The sequence below is a fragment of the Oncorhynchus mykiss genome, chromosome 9 (assembly GCF_057628025.1).
Source record: "Oncorhynchus mykiss isolate SJ-2025 chromosome 9, ASM5762802v1, whole genome shotgun sequence".
NCBI lineage: Eukaryota > Metazoa > Chordata > Actinopteri > Salmoniformes > Salmonidae > Oncorhynchus > Oncorhynchus mykiss.
Genome location: NC_143030.1, coordinates 49,944,275 through 49,961,708, shown reverse-complemented (window position 1 = coordinate 49,961,708; position 17,434 = coordinate 49,944,275). Strand labels below are relative to the sequence as shown.

The window sequence follows — 17,434 nt, the reverse complement described above, 5'->3', positions numbered from 1 at the left end:
TACTAGTAAATATTGCATATTTCTAAATTATTACTTCTACAACACCAGAAAACACATTGCAGAATAAGTGGCTCACTACATCATTGAATTGATAGCATCAAAACTCAGTATAGTAAAGAAAATATAATTCACTACCTATAACATTTCCCTTTTAAAACACATTACAGGCAACGTAGACAGACTCTTGGATCTCCTCTTCAACAAGGTCACCCTTGAACCAGCACCGTATGTGGCGAAGCTGTGCGAGCTGTCCATCCCAGGACCCGTCTGCCCAGTGTGAGAGGCCTGACAAGGCTGAATTTGTTTCCCATTTCAATCGCACAGTGCGTGACTGAAGCCTGCTTAAATTAAGCGGGGTACATGGGTCCCCCTACCCTCCTCTCCCCATCAATCTCTGTAGTTGGTGCTTTTTGGAAACGCAACCAAGTAATTCATTTTTAAGTGATAATAAAAAATATCAATAAATTGTATTGTTTTTTTCTAGCATTGGGACGAGAGATGAGTTTTACAAATTGTACAAATGGGTCCTGCACACAGTAGGGGGCCAGGGTCCTACATTCGGCTTCAGGTTCTAATAATAATTGATGACACCATTATTTTGATGACTATTTAGAATATGCTGGCCTATTGTAAATGATCAAAGAAATGTTATTTATAATGCTAATGCAGAGGCACCAAGACATTGTCCAGTACATTTCTTGTACGTTGTTTTCACCCTCATGTCTTAGCTTCAAAGCTTACTCAGGCTTGACTAATTTCTTGTGAAGAAGTGTATCAACTGTATTCTGTAATTAGTTACAAAACAATTGAAAGGCAATTAGGTATCTGACAAACAGCAGCAATACACAACAGTCCATGAACAACTCTGTTAACCCATTAGGCCATTTGAGAGAAAATGGGTTGAGACATAAGCTCTGTTGGAATTCTCATACTAACTGCACTAACCATACTATTTGTGACAGAAATTGTGTATGCTTATTGGTCATAGTATGGATATAGTTAGTATACCAAAAGTTCCAGGATATAGTACTGAATTCAGCAAAATACGAAGTTTACAAGCAGTGGACACTTTTTTCCATGCTTTTGGGGCCCATAATGCAATTGTTCAGAAAATGGGCGTGGCTTCAGAACGTTTTCAGATTTGAAGAAAATGGGGGAAAATATACAGCCAAAGTCCAACGAGAGTGGATACAAACTCATTGCTTTAACTAATTATTACAAATGTTAAGAAAATGTAGAGCAATGTAATAAAGTAGACTTTTCAAATAAGTTATGTTAGACGTTATGTTGGCCGACAATTTGTTAGCTACGCTATCCTTACGAATTGCTGAGCATTACAGCAGTATGTTAGTTAGTTACCAAACGTTAGTTGGCTACTAATACATCGAACTTGCGAGGCAGTATATTAGCCATCTAACTAACTACCAAACATTTATTGACCTTAGCATATAGTTATGTAACTACCCAACGTTTATTGACTTGATTATCCATGTCATTCTTAGCTAAGTGGTGTAGTCGTTTTGCTTTCCCAATGGACATGGTTAATTCTGGATATCTACTCCGGGTGCGTTCGTAAATTCACTCTGGCTATCTACTCCGATTTCAGAGCACTCCCATCTGAGTGTGCCAAAGCGCAGAATAACTGATGAACACCTGTTGAACATGGCTGGTGTCAGTAAACGTCTGCAAAAAATAAAAATAATAATTCAACTGTTGCTAGCAGCACAGTTACAGTCACCAACATTCTGGATAACATGAAAACAGCCTAACCAGCTCTGCTAGGCTGAGGAATATGGTCAGAGTGAGGTGTTATTTCATTTGTGTCTGGAAGTAGCTAGCCAACGTTAGCCAGTGCACTCTGGCACTCGAGATTGAATTTACGAACACACCTGAAATTGTAAAATGTCTGGATAGTCATTTTTTATGCTAACAAGCTAGCAAGAGGTTGCATAGCAACATCATCAACTTCCAGTAGACAGGTGAAGTGCTGGTACGCTCAACTGAAACGATAGCGTTAAGTTTACATTATACTAAAATTAACTGATAGTATTTGGTATGTAGTATATTGTATGTTAGTATGGGTATTCAAACACAAATATACTATCTAGCCTTGGAAGTCAAGTAATCAATAATGTGGCCCATTGTTTACCTAGTTACCTGGCAATGACCACAACGATTTCAGAGAGCTGTCAGTCAAGGTAAACTCATGAATATAGGTGCCCCGCCCACTCAACCTGTTCTTTCAGGCTTCCTGATAGATGGAGATGAGATAAAAAGGTACAATTATGAGCATTTTAACTGCGTCAAAAGATTATAGGTGACGTTTCGGTCACTACAAGGCTGTTTTTACTTGGGAAAAACAATGACTCTGTGGGACCTATAAGAAAGATAGTGGAAACTCCCTCTAATGGTCCATGTTGGACACCAATCCAATGCTTTCACACGTGGGAAGGAACGAACAAGTGCACACTGGAGAAAAATGTATTATTGTGGTGCAGATGGAGCATACTAACCAGCTTCCCCTTCACCCACTTCAAATGACTGTCAGTCAGATAACATTCTCATTTTCTTCACATGAAGTGTACATTTTAACGTGAACTGATGGGGGAGAGAATGCCAAAATACAAATGGAATCCAGGTCTGCTTCTCAACTAGAGGACTTGATTGCCCTCTAGTGATATTTGGTTATCATTACACCATTCTGGTTCTATGGATTGTTGAAGCCAGGAATTGAAAACAAAAATTATTGTTTCATTATGAAGTGAAACTAATGAAACAGAGCAATATTCAGTTTGGATTCTGACCTATGGTCATTGGTGACCCTCATCCTTTAACTGAAAGAATCCTCCTCAACACAATCCCAGTGATGTACAACGTTTATTTTTGTCAACGCAGGTACATAACTACAGATATTACAGATGTAAAAGCTGTGGTAATTTCTTTGGGTTGTAACATTCCGGCAAGCATATATTTGGACAAATAACATTGCTCTTTTATCTTTAGTTGTGAACAGTGCCTAGTATGGTGGTTCTGAGACTGCAGTATTTTGGCTTCATGTAAATGGCATAGACAGAAAAGGCAAAAGGGTGGTTCTGACAGTAACATTTATGTCTCATTTGGGGAAAGTAATTAAGGCTTTGATGATGGACCTCTGATGCTGCTAAACATATTGACAATGCTTGACTGCTTATTTTGACCTTATTCTTTTCAAATTGCATTTCTAGTTCTGCTCTCTTTTCTTCATTTGAATTATGAACATGAAACGGAATAACAACATAGAAAACGTGTGAGTTAAAGTGCATTGGGGTTACATTCAAATGTATGTTTTTCTTCGGGTCTCATTCAGTGCCATGAAATTATAACTAGCAACTACTAAAGTCTGCATATTCTTTGAATGAATCTGATAATGTGCCTGAAAAGAGACAAACATTTGCAAGCAAGACTGCATTTACAGAGATGTTCCAAATTCTTAGCGCCATTACATACACTACCGTTCAAAAGTTTGGGGTCACTTAGAAATCTCGTTTTTGGAAAAAAAAACTGCACATTTTTTGATACCAGTCTCAATGTCAACAGTGAAGAGGCGACTCCAGGATGCTGGCCTTGTAGGCAGAGTTCCTCTGTCCAGTGCGTGTACATTTGCCAACCTTAATATTCCATTTTTATTGGCCAGTCTGAGATAAGGCTTTATCTTTTCAACTCTGCCTAGAAGGCCAGCATCCTGTAGTCGCCTCTTCACTGTTGACGTTGAGACTGGTGTTTTGCGGGTACTATTTAATGTAGCTGCCAGTTGAGGACTTGTGAGGTGTCTGTTCTCAAACCAGACACTCTAATGTACTTGTCCTTTTGCTCAGTTGTGCACCGGGGCTGTCCAATCCTCTTTCAATTCTGGTTAGAGACAGTTCGCGTTGTTCTGTGAAGGGAGTAGTACACATCATTGTACGAGATCTTCAGTTTCTTGGCAATTTCTCACATGGAATAGCTTTAATTTCTCAGAACAAGAATAGACTGACGAGTTTCAGAAGAAAGTTATTTGTTTCTGGCCATTTTGAGTCTGTAATCGAACCCATAAATGCTGATGCTCCAGATACTCAACTAGTCTAAAGAAGCCCAGTTTTATTGCCTCTAATCAGGACAACAGTTTTCAGCTTTGCAAAAGGGTTTTATAATGATCAACTAGCCTTTTAAAATTATAAACATGGATTAGCTAACACAACCATTGGAACACAGGTGTGATGGTTGCTGATAATGGCCCTCTGTACACCTATGTAGATATTCCATTAAAATAAAAAAAATCTGCCGTTTCCAGCTACAATAGTCATTTACACCATTAACAAAGTCTACACTGTATTTCTGATCAATTTGATGTTATTTTAAATGGACAAAAAAAGTGCTTTTCTTTCAAAAACAAGGACATTTCTAAGTGACCCCAAAATTTTGAACGGCAGTGTATATATTTAAGTTGAAGTCAATCATGCAATGTTGCTTGGTTTTATTTTCCTGTTCTGCCCACTTTCTGTCGATCATCTGTGGAATGGTTGAGGAAATGGTTGAGGAATGTAATTTAGTTTGGTTCCTACTTGCCACAGTCATACACATCCTATCTAAAGCAACTATTCTGTTGTACATGCCATGCAGTTCATTTATTATTATGTTCGTGCAGTTTTTTTTTTAAATTAAGAAATTGACTTGACATATTTAACAGACACCACCAGTAAGATATTATTGATGAAAACTCAAAAGTAGAAAGCCTACCTACTAGCTTGTGTCTCAGTTCTACAACTCCTCCTCTTAAAAATCATGTCATGTGAATCTTGTCATCTCGCTCTGTCATCGTGCGGTTAAATAAGAGTGTAGAACTGTACGTTGTGTATTACTCTGCAGAACTCATTTAAGGCATGCGTTTCCAGGAGTCAGTACAGTGTTTAATAAGACCATACGCTTAAGAAGGGTTGTGCAGCGGCATCTACAGTATTCTCTATTTGTTTGCGATAATGTTTTCTACCAAGGACAACAGTACATAAACCACAGCACACAACCCATCAGCACATTACAGTTTGGCTTTTAGAATTATACTGAATTTGCCGCAAAAATTCATGATTAAATCATATACTAATGCCACTGATTTAACTGAGCGCCATATTCAGAATGAAAACTATTAGCAACAATTCAATTCTAATAAAATGTCATACTGGAATAAAACCAACAAGGCAGTGATCATTTTCGAAGGCTCAGCATAACCTAAACATACAGTAGGTGACTTGTACTGTAGGTATAGCCGACTGATGGGCTACTGTACTGACATATCTTCCAATATCCCCCCACATTTTTTGGTCCAGAGAAATCACTGAGTGTTCAGAAAGCGCAGTAGATATTAATCTTTTAACTTAAAATCGGCTTCAGTTCACATGAAAAGCATCAACTCAAGCATTTGGGTGATTGGACACCCTATCTAAAACAACTCTGAATACCTCAATGGTCATACACATACAATCACACAAGACAGATTCAATTGGGCCATTTTTTGTTTGTGAAAGTGACAAGCGTTAACATATGCAATCTTCTTGATCCTCCCCTCATATCTCAATCCATCCCAGCTCATACTAGGGGCCAGTTATTCTGATCCTAGCCTACTTGAGAGGTGGCCAGATTCTGTCTCCATACCCCCCTGCCCCTTCACCGCTGAAGGAGAGGGGCGAGGGGCCGCCAGGGGTGTACAGGTCAGAGTCTGTGTCTGATTCACCCTCAGCAATGAAGGGTCTAACCCTGGCGCAGAGAGATGCCCCTGTTTCTGCAGCCACCCCATTGAAGAACGACGCCCCAAAGAAGTCCTCCTTGGCCTGGGAGATGCTGAACCCACTGAAGGAGCGCTCCAGCTCCTCGTGGTCCACTGATGGGATGGACAGGGACGTGTCACTCTCCGCGGTGGGCAGCGGGGCCACGTCTGGCTGACGCCTCTGCCTCCTGTTGCGCTTCCTGCCCTGGGAGGAGCCCTCCCGGCTACTGCTCCCTCCTGCCCCGGAGGATGAGCGCTCGTGGATGGGTGGGGGAGGGGGTGGCAGGCGGAACAGAGAGGGGGAGTGCTCTCCGCTGCCCCCCCCTATAGGTGAGGGGCTGTTGGCCACACTGCTGTTCCAGGCGGGCTGGCTGAGAGGGTGCTGCAGCTGGTGCTCCCAGGAGGTGCAGGGGCGGCTGCGGCTGCCGGAGGGCGTGCCCAAAGACCTGGGCTCCGGGGAGCACTTCTTCCTCTCCACGGAGCGGAGGACCTCGGCAGCGGAGCAGCTCTTCTCCTTCTTCTCCTCCTCTTTCACTGTCTTTTCCTCCTCCTGCTTCTCCTCCTTGCAATCCTCGGGGCTAATGTAAGGGGGTGCAGGGTAGGCTTCCTTTGAGTTGAAATAGGCCTCTGTCTCAGAGCGCGGGATGCCCATGCGCTGTACGTACACGTTGACCAGGAAATCCAGCTTTCTGTCCATGGAGCCCACCTGCAGGAAGAGAGAGAGTCCCATATAATCTCTGCATGTGTAGTGTAGCACGGCACTGCCCATAGACACTGATCTTAGGTCAGTTGGGCCTTTCACACCCAAACGGTTTGGGTTAGGATTTGGGGAGGGTAATCAGATTACAAACCACAAAGATGAACGGCTAAAAGCAATGGGTTAGAATCACCTGCTTTGGGGAGGGGAGGGTAATCTGATCCTAGATCTTAGATCAGATTACACACCACAGAGATGAATGGCTAAAAACAGCAGGTTAGAATCACCTGCTGGTTGTCGACAAACTGTGGCGATTCAACATGTTGCATTGTCAGGAAAATGAACAGAAAATGATGGCCGATGTTCTGGTCAGAGGCGACAGGTGTCAGAACGGCCACCCCCCTGCTTCTAACTGTTCGTTGACACGGTGTGTTTCGTCTCTAAGGGCATTTCTACCAAGAGCCGGGACTGTTTAGGACAGAGAGGCTGAGATAAGGTCAGAGGAACACATGGCTTACCCGTTTCTCCACTTTCATCATACGTCCCATCATGCTGGGGTCCACCTCCTCTTTCTCCCCGTCACCGCCACCTTTGGCACCTTTATCTGGAGGACCTTTACCAACAATCTGGTCCACTCTGGCATTTAGAGAAAGCGATATCGAGGATAAAGCTATTGCTTTGATTCAGAGAGTCAAAGAGATGTGTTTTTAGCAAAAGGAAACATTATAGAGTAGACTAACTTCACAATTTAAATTACGTCTCCCCCTCTGGATTAGTGAAGCAGGTGTATAAAATTAGAAAGGTAAGACAAAACTAGAATCATGTCGGTGAAGTTAGAGATTGGTCTTTTTAGAGTGCATATGGAATTGGTGCTGTAGAATGATCATGTTCTTTGACGCTGAAAATGGTGAGTTCCAGGCCTCAACAATATTGATGGGAAAAAACGACAACTATGAAAATGAGGAGACAACGTGGCATGCTTCACTATGTTTCAGGCTTCATTTCCACAGCTTCCTAACAGGGGAGCTCTCCCTCTTTCTCCGATACAAAAGCAGCCGTGTCAAACCCCTGTTGTGTAAGGCTACATGACTCAGCCCATTGCCTGTGCGTGTGTGCTATTGGCCTTTTCTTCAGAAAGAATGAGACACTGATTTCCAATGGAAATAACATATTGAAGGCTATGAAATGAGCAATTCAGCGACCATTTTAAACTTTTGAAAATGCCCTGCTGATTCACTTCTTAATGACATTCAGAATGAAAAGATCTATATAACTGTATTGCTATCACATGAACACTATTGAAGCATCCAGGTATAATGCTTTATAACTTGTTTAAAGCATGTTCAAGCCTTTGATAATGTCTTATATCAAGGTTTGTAATATGTTATGTCTCTTTATGGATAAATACTTAAACTGTCTCAAACAGGCTCTCATTTAGTCCGTATCATTATGAGATGAATACAGTAAGAGATTATAAAGGGTAGGGTCATACTTGCTCATGACAAGTCGTACAATACATTGTAATGGCATCATAATGCATTTTGCCCAGATGCTTTAAGTAAAGTATTACCACTATCACTATAAACTATGAGCAACATTTCCCTCACAACAATATCCACAAACGTTACAAAAGAAGAGCGTGAGGGATTGCTCAATCTACTACTTCTGTTTTTTTTTGTGTCTTACTAGACTGCAAATCCACTCAGATGTCGACTGTCTAAAGACATGGTTCGGTCTATCGGGCTTTAGTTGGAGTGATACAATGAGCTGTCAAGTAGCCGGAGTTACAAAAGGGTTGTTATTCATCTAAATAAATACATTTGATGGCACTTTACTAGAGCCCCAATTGACGTAAAGACGTGTAGCAGAGTGACCTAATACCGGTCATAACAGGACATGATAACCTACTACTCAATTATGGCACAATTTAGTGCCATATCTGTCATTGTTACAAATTAGGACAGGCATTTTATCATTCTTGTGGCTAATGCACATTATGCAGCCTTTATGTCAGCATGACATAAGAATTTCCTTACGTTCTACAGTCATTTGCGTATAGGAAAAGTGCAGTCTAGTGACTTAACCTAGGACCTTCTGTAGACTTCTTATGGCGAGGAGGAGATTGGCCAGGAGGCCACACAATCATATCTACACTGGCAAGGCACATAGAGAAGATGTGAGCGCAACGCAAAATGAAGCAACACATGGGAATCTGACCAAATACATGGACAAATAAGTCAAAATATATTAGCTTCTCAAACACTTTGCAGCTACCATGGTTATTTATGTCAAACATAGATCTAACATTTGTTACTTTCTCACAGCTGTGTGACTGGGTTGTCGAGAGAAATAAAGAACCACGTTAGCTATGAAATATTGGTTGTTGTTTTAACAGAAATTTACACAGGCCCTACAGTTTCATTGTTGGAATAGATGATACATGTCCAACACATATGTACAGCTAATGAAAACAAACGTGGTAGTTATTTGAGGGAGAAACATATATGAAATCGACATTTCCCTTGACTTGTTAAATACTGTTCAAATGAATTAAGTTGTTTCAAGCTATGAAACATCACATAAATGTGTCTGTCATCGGGATACGTGCCAGAAGAAGGCATAGCACACACAGGGGTGGATGTTAGTTTAGTGATCATCACAACATGCATGTGTCCAGTGACACAACAAATATACAGTGACAAAACCGTGTCAAATCTATGCTCTACATTTCTATCTGCAATAGTCCACCAGACTGAATAAGCCTGGACAATTAAGGCAGGGCTATTCAATTACGGTCCAAGAAGGGCAAAACATTTCTGGTTTCCCTTTTCAGAGTGGATGCGTTGCAACATTTTCTGGATGCCTCTTTTACGATAGATAAACCACTGAAGCTTCTGCGCATGTGCAGAGGATACACTGCCGAATTTCAATGCTGAATTGAGAATGGTGCTTGTTCAATTAAGTTAGATCAAAGCAGAATCCATGTCTGCATGATCACAAAATTATTCATTCATGTTCGACATAACAGAACTGAATATAATCGCATAATGAGACGAAAAACACCACTTCATTTCTTGTGAGATTTTAGGATGATTCTTTTTCAAACATTTTGCGCAGCATGCCCCACTAGGCAATATACAGTATGTGCTTGGATTAAACACAGGTAGGCTACAGTTTGTTAAATTATTTCACTGTACATAATACAAAAACACTGGAGCTTAGGCCTGTATCATTCAAGAAAAATACCAAAATGCATATTCCCATGAAATTGACTGAGATCAAAGGGTTGGCATGCAGAAGCTGCATGGACATTTCACTGGTAAACCTGGAAGAATTATCATTCACAATTGACGGTGAGTAAAATGGAAAATATAAAGTGATGGGGAGGGTGAACACACACAATTGTGCGTAAAGTAGAGGTAAAGAAACATATGCGCAGAACATAATGGGTGGGGGGGGGGGGGGGGGGGGGGGGGGGGGCGGCGGAACGGGGCGGTTACCTTTGGTAGCGTAGCCTTCCATTTTTTCCTTCTAATCAAGGACTAATTCAGACCTGGGACACGAGGTACGTAATGTCTCAGGCCAATCAATGACAAATATGTATGTCTCAGGCCAATCAATGACAAATATGTATCATTTAACTACCAGGCTAGAAATACTCCTGGCAGAACTTTGGCACTCCAGGACTGGTAATTGAATTGCCGAGGTGAAGAGTGGCAGCTGTCAATGTGTGTCTACTGATGAAAAACCTGGTGGGTCTGTCGATGTTTGAGGTTCTAATAGTAGAATACTTTTTTCTTCTACATAGTAGAAATAGTATTTTAGTTCACTTTCTAATACTTTGAGTGTTTATTGAGCTAACCTTCCGTGCCAGATGGGTGGGTTTGCACATTGATCCTATTGTGCCAGACATGCTCAAACAAACACAGCTAAGCTATTATTAAGAACAAAATAATCACTGTTCGAACACATGTCTGTTTTGAGGTACAATAGATGTGAGCTATGCTGGGAAAGGGTGTGTGACGATCGGTGAATGAAAGAATGGGGGAGGTCTTGCCTGGACTGTAGTTGCTTAATCCGACTCAGCATGTCCAAGTGGCCTGCGGAGTACTGCTCTATCACATCCATCACGTCGTATGGCCGTAGGCTCTCCTTAAACCTCCTCTTTGACACCAGAAACCTCATGATGCTGAAGCAGACATTTAGGAAAAAGAAAACAGAAATATGTCTTTTTCAAAACAAAAGCAGCTGTTGACACACTTTAGTATGGTAATCATTCAGAAGAATAGAATCAGATTTTCTTTCAAATGTATTAACCAAATTATACTGCGTGCATGTTCATAAACAGGCCAACTGCCTTTAAAAATCAGAGGAACTCATTTCTAAAGTGCTAGTTTCTGCACAAGACACTGGGTTCTTCTGGTATGAAGTGAATATAAATCCTCTCTTACATTATTGCCCTAATTGTGACCTTCAACCCAGGAGATAAATCTTGAAGGAATTCACAGTTGCAGTTTTTATCATCCCCAACGTCCTCCCCGGGGAGGCAAGCCTCTATGGAGCAAAGACAAGGACACCACATCAACCACAATGTCAAAGCTTCAACCACCGGCTCCCATACATACTGTAACACCGTTATTGTGTCCAGATTAAGTCAAGCAAAGTTGGTGCATAGCCGTTAGCATCAACAGTGCAGTTCAGAGCTTCCAAGCCAGTGTGGAATGTTGGCACTGTTAGCATACCATAGCATTGGTGGAATTCAACGGTATTGATTTGTGAAACAACAACAAAAAGACTGAATGCAGGAATTGAGGGATCTACTACCGAACAGAGGCAGTTTAAGTCAAGAATGCTTTCTGATGAGGTCCCCTCCGTCCACCACCAATGACTCCACAGCCATGCATTACGTTACACTGCTAGCAAAACAGGCTCTCTAGTCATCTCAATAGAAATTTCAAGCTAACTAGGCTAACAATCAGGCTATTTAAGTCCTTTTGGTGTTGGTCTGTACTGTGGTGCATACTGATTACAGTACATGCTGGTCTATATTTGGATAGAGTACATTGTTAAAAGGGTTCAGGAAAAAATGAGGAGATGAAATTAAGGTTTCTTCATGCATGTTAAATCAGGAACAAGCTGACCGCACTACTTTTAGAATGATTTACAAGTTACCTCTAGGTTATACTTGTTGGTAACACTTAACTTGAACCCTCTGTCATACAGGCAACTTAACTCGATGATAATTGACTTATGAGTTGTCATAAGCAGTCATAACAACTATAGCATAGCAAGAATTCCTATGGACAGAGGATTTAAGTTGGCAAAGTTCAGCAAATTTGGACATGCATGGTTTCCAGGCGTACTGTCATTTGTAAACGTGTATATAAACAAATGCGCTGTGCTTTTGCTTCTTCCCTACAGCCAACCAATAAAACATAATTAGTTCTTACTTATTAACCCCTCAATTGCTGCAAAGAAAAGGAGAGGAGAGATATACAATAATGGCATAAACAAAATGAAAGGCATTTTATAAAACAATGCCAAAACAACACGTGAACCCACGTATGGAATCCTCAGTAAATTCTCATGTATGGGTACAGTACATGAAGGAAAGTCGTAAGACGGCAAATGTTAAGCCATTAAAATCTTCACTATGACATTGTTTCAATGATAGGTCTATAGTATCATACAATGCATAGGCATAATGTGAAAAAAAAAGCGATGCAATCTAAGTGTTAAGATGTTAGTTACAACTTATCATTTGATTAAGAGACTGATGTAGAATGTTCTCGTCATAAATATCAGTTAGCTAGTAAATACTAAAGGCCAGGGCTGTATCTAACCTGGAGAACTCTTCAGTCCAAAGTCTTCATCCTGCATTTCAATCAGCACTTTAACGTGCATGCCGCAGAGGAGAACAAACACAACTCATGAGGATCAGCTTGGTCATTCAATGTATACAGTACCAGTCAAAAGTTTGGACACTCCTACTCATTCCAGGGGTTTTCTTTATTTTTTACAACTTTCTAGGATAATAGTGAAGGCATCAAAACTATGAAATAACACATATGGAATCATGTGTTAAGCAAAGCAAAACATATTTTAGATTTTAGATTCTTCAAAGTAGCCACCAATTGCCTTGATGACAGCTTTGAACACTGTTGGCATTCTCTCAACCAGCTTCATGAGCTAGTCACCTGAAATGCATTTCAATTAACAGTTGTGGAATTTCTTTCCTTCTAAATGCGTTTGAGACAATCACTTGCGTTGTGACAAGGTAGGGGTGGTATACAGAAGATAGCCCTATTTGGTAAAAGACTAAGTCCATATTATGGCAAGAACAGCTCAAATAAGCAAAGAGAAACAACAGTCCATCAGTACTTTAGACATGAAGGTCAGTCAATACAGAACATTTCAAGAACTTTGAAAGTTTCTTCAAGTGCAGTCGCAAAAACCATCAAGCATTATGATGAAACTGGCTCTCATGAGGAAGACCCAGAGTTACATCTGCTGCAGAGGATAAGTTCATTGGAGTTAACTGCACTTCAGATTGCAGCCCAAATAAATGCTTCACAGAGTTCAAGTAACAGACACATCTTGCCGTGAAATATTCCATTGAAGTGAGAGAGACTTTGTCATTTCTTCAAACAATCATCTTTATTCAACATCGATTAATTATTGCAATAATGAAACCGTCGAGTGCTTAACTAATAACGAATAAACAGATGATATATAGGACCTAAAAATGCTTGGTCAGCGCTGGTTACAGTACTCCCATAAGCCACCTTGGTTATCTACACGGGATGTTGTTTTACCCCCAACCCGGCTTAGTTTTTTCCCAGATGCCAGGAAGATGAGACAATGAGAGATTGTTATATACTCCTTCACACTATCTCCATCTCGTGTCACACACACCACATAGTCTATGAAATTCAAACTTTAGGTTTTTAATCACCAAGTCATTGTCAGCTCAAGATATCTCCAGCAAAACCCATTTCCTTGACCATATGCCCAGACCAACAGCAGGAAGCTAGAGTGGAAACCATCTCTTTACAGAAACACAGAATTAAACAGAATAGAAACATCTTCCTATGTGTTAAGTATTAATTGCTAGCTATTAATATCAAACAAATTAGGTAAATACGCAATTTTTCTATCACAATCGCAACAGGAGTCTACGTGATTCATTGTCAAATTGCTGCTAAGAAACCACCAATAATAAGAAAAGACTTGCTTGGGCCAAGAAACATGAACAATGGACATTAGACCGGTGGCAATCGGTCCTTTGGTCTGATGAGTCCAAATTCGAGATGTTTGGTTCCAACAAGCAGTGTCTTTGTGAGACGCAGAGCAGGTAAAACTGTCTGTGATTTATTTAGAATTCAAGGCACACTTAACTAGCATGGCTACCACAGCATTCTCCAGCGATACGCCATCCCATCATCTGGTTTGTGCTTAGTGGGACTATCATTTGTTTTTCAACAGGACAATTCCCCAACATACCTCCAGGCATGTAAGGGCTATTTGACCAAGAAGGAGAGTGATGGAGTGCTGCATCAGATGACCTGGCCTTCACAATCACCCGACCTGAACCAATTGAGATGGTTTGGGATGAGTTGGATCGCAGAGTGAAGGAAAAGCGGCCAAAAAGTGCTCAGCATATGTGTGAACTCCTTCAAGACTGTTGGAAAAGCATTCCAGGTGAAGCTGGTTGAGAGAATGCCAAGAGTGTGCAAACCTGTCGTCAAGGCAAAGGGTGGCTACTTAAACAAATCAAAATATATTTTAGATTCTTCAAACACTTTTCGTTTACTACATTATTCCATATATATATCTAATTTAATAGTTTTGGTGTCTTCACTATTATTCTACAATGTAGAAAATAGTAAAAATAAAGAAAATCCCTTGAATGAGTAGGTGTCCACACTTTTGACTGGTACTAATATATATATATATATATATATATATAAAAACATACATACATACATACATATATAAATATATATATATATATATATATATATATATATGAATATATATAAACATATACATACATATATATATATATATAAATATAAACATATACATACATACATACATACATACATACATACATACATACATAGATATATATATATATATATACACATACATACATATATACACATACATACATACATACAGAAGATACATGTATACATATGTATACATACATACATACAAGTATGTGGACACCTCTTCAAATTAGTGGATTCAGCTAGTTCAGCCACACCTGATGCTGACAGGTGTATAAAATAAAGCACACAGCCATGCAATCTCCACAGCCAAACATTGACAGTAGAATGGCCTTACTGAAGAGCTCACTGACTTTTAACGTGGCACCATCACAGGATGCCACCTTTCCGACAAGTCAGTTCGTCAAATTTCTGCCCTGCTAGAGCTGCCCAAGGTCAACTGTAAGTGCTGTTATATTGTGAAGTGGAAATGTCTAGGAGCATCAATGGCTCAGCAGCGAAGTGGTAGGCCACACAAGTTCACAGAACGAGATAGGCGAGTGCTGAAGCACGTAAAAATCATCTGTCCTCGGTTGCAACGCTCACGGACCAATTCAGTTTGTCCGTGATGTGTACGCCGAGGAACTTAAAACTTACTACCCTCTCCACTACTGTCCTGTCGGTGTGGATAGGGGGGTGCTCCCTCTGCTGTTTCCTGAAGTCCACAATAATCTCCTTTGTTTTGTTGACGTTGAGTGTGAGGTTGTTTTCCTGACACCACACTCCGAGGGCCCTCACCTCCTCCCTGTAGGCCATCTCATCGTTGTTGGTAATCAAGCCTACCACTGTAGTGCGTCCACAAACTTGATGATTGGGTTGGAGGCGTGCATGGCCACGCAGTCGTGGGTGAACAGGGAGTACAGGAGAGGGCTCAGAACGCACCCTTGTGGGGCCCCAGTGTTGAGGATCAGCGGGGTGGAGATGTTGTTACCTACCCTCACCACCTGGGGGCGGCCCGTCAGGAAGTCCAGTACCCAGTTGCACAGGGCGGGGTCGAGACCCAGGGTCGAGTTTGGAGGGTACTATGGTGTTAAATGCTGAGCTGTAGTCGATTAACAGGTATTCCTCTTGTCCAGATGGGTTAGGGCAGTGTGCAGTGTGGTTGCGATTGAGTCGTCTGTTGGGGCGGTAAGCAAATTGGAGTGGGTCTAGGGTGTTACATACACCAAGTTGACTGTGCCTTTAAACAGCTTGGAAAATTCCAGACAATTATGTCATGGCTTTTTAACATCATTTAAGTCAATTGGTGGTGTACCTGTGGATGTATTTCAAGGCCTACCTTCAAACTCAGTGCCTCTGCTTGACATCATGGGATAATCAAAAGAAATCAGCCAATCAACCTCAGAAAAAGAATTGTAGACCTCCACGAGTCTGGTTCATCCTTGGGAGCAATTTCCAAACAACTGAAGGTACCACGTTCATCTGTACAAACAATAGTACGCAAGTATAAACACTACGGGACCATGCAGCCGTCATACCGCCCAGGAAGGAGACGTGCTCTGTCTCCTAGAGATGAGCGTACTTTGGTGCGGAAAGTGCAAATCAATCCCAGAACAATAGCAAAGGACTTTGCTTCCTCCAGCATCTTCACAGGTACAAAGGTATCTATATCCACAGTAAAACGAGTCCTATATCAACATAACCTGAAAGGCCGCTCAGCAAGGAAGAAGCCACTGCTCCAAAACCGCCATAAAAAAGCCAGACTACAGTTTGCAACTGCAAATGGGAAAAAAAGATGGTACTTTTTGGAGAAATGTCCTCTGGTCTGATGAAACAAAAATAGAACTGTTTGGCCATAATGATAATGCAAACCGAAGAACACCATCCCTACCATGAAGCACGGGGGTGGCAGCATCATGTTGTGGGGGTGCTTTGCTGCAGGAGGGACTGGTGCACTTCACAAAATAGATAGCATCATGAAGGAGGAAAACTATGTGGATATATTGAAGCAACATCTCAAGACATCAGTCAGGAAGTTAAAGCTTGGTCGCAAATGGGTCTTCCAAATGGACAATGACCCCAAGCATACTTCCAAAGTTGTGGCAAAATGGCTTAAGGACAACAATGTCAAGGTATTGGAGTGACATCACAAAGCCCTGACCTCAAACCTATAGAAAATGTGTGCGTAGAACTGAAAAAGTATGTGCGAGCAAGGAGGCCGACAAACCTGACTCATTTACACCAGCTGACAGGAGGAATGGGCCAAAAATTCCCCCAACTTATTGTGGGAAGCTTGTGGAAGGCTACCCGAAATGTTTGACCCAAGTTAAACAATTTAAAAGGCAATGCTACCAAATACTAATTGAGTGTATGTAAACTTCTGACCCACTGGGAATGTGATGAAAGAAATAAAAGCTGAAATAAATAACTCTACTATTATTCTGACATCTCACATTCTTAAAATAAAGTGGTGATCCTAACTGACCGAAGACAGGGAATTTTTACTAGGATGAAATGTCAGGAATTGTGAAAAACAGTTTAAATGTATTTGGCTAAGGTGTATGTAAACTTACGACTTCAACTGTATACATAGGCTATGCGCAGCACTTCGTTCAATTTATCAAATAACTTATTGTTTTCTTCCTCAAACCGTGATCAACACCTGTCAAACGCAGACATTTCTCTCAAAACACAGGGATGTCGATTCGCACGGGGATAGTATTGCCAGAGGAGTTCGCCAAAAAACAGTAGGTTATTCTGGCTGGAAATGTAAAAATGAAGACATGACAGATTGGGACAGGACTAAAATTACAGGTGGTGTTTGTGCTCGTTCACATACTTACATTACCCACCCACCCCCAGTAAAACAAACCCTGTTTAAATAAGGCTTAAGATGTTTGGTGTAGTATTTCTCATGTGAAAAACATTGCATGAAAACAAGTCGTCTCTCACTGAATGACACCAATC

The 17,434-nt window shown here is 41.0% G+C and overlaps 1 protein-coding gene across 7 annotated transcripts in view; it reads right to left on the bottom strand.

The window, feature by feature from the left end:
* Positions 1 to 2,858: 2,858 nt before the first annotated feature.
* The window catches only part of LOC110532183 (potassium voltage-gated channel subfamily KQT member 2-like), a 44,235-nt gene continuing 29,659 nt past the window's right edge, over positions 2,859 to 17,434 (bottom strand). For 4 of the 7 annotated variants that reach the window (XM_036988122.2, XM_090184419.1, XM_090184420.1 and 1 more), the window contains 5 exons: positions 12,317 to 12,364; positions 10,925 to 11,027; positions 10,531 to 10,662; positions 6,992 to 7,109; positions 2,859 to 6,482 (listed from right to left, as the gene is read on the bottom strand). In XM_036988122.2, coding sequence (XP_036844017.1) covers positions 5,631 to 6,482; positions 6,992 to 7,109; positions 10,531 to 10,662; positions 10,925 to 11,027; positions 12,317 to 12,364 — 1,253 coding nt within the window. In that variant the 3' untranslated portion in view covers positions 2,859 to 5,630. The remainder of the gene's footprint in view (positions 6,483 to 6,991; positions 7,110 to 10,530; positions 10,663 to 10,924; positions 11,028 to 12,316; positions 12,365 to 17,434) is intronic. The other 3 variants (XM_090184421.1, XM_090184423.1, XM_090184424.1) reach the window with 1 other exon arrangement.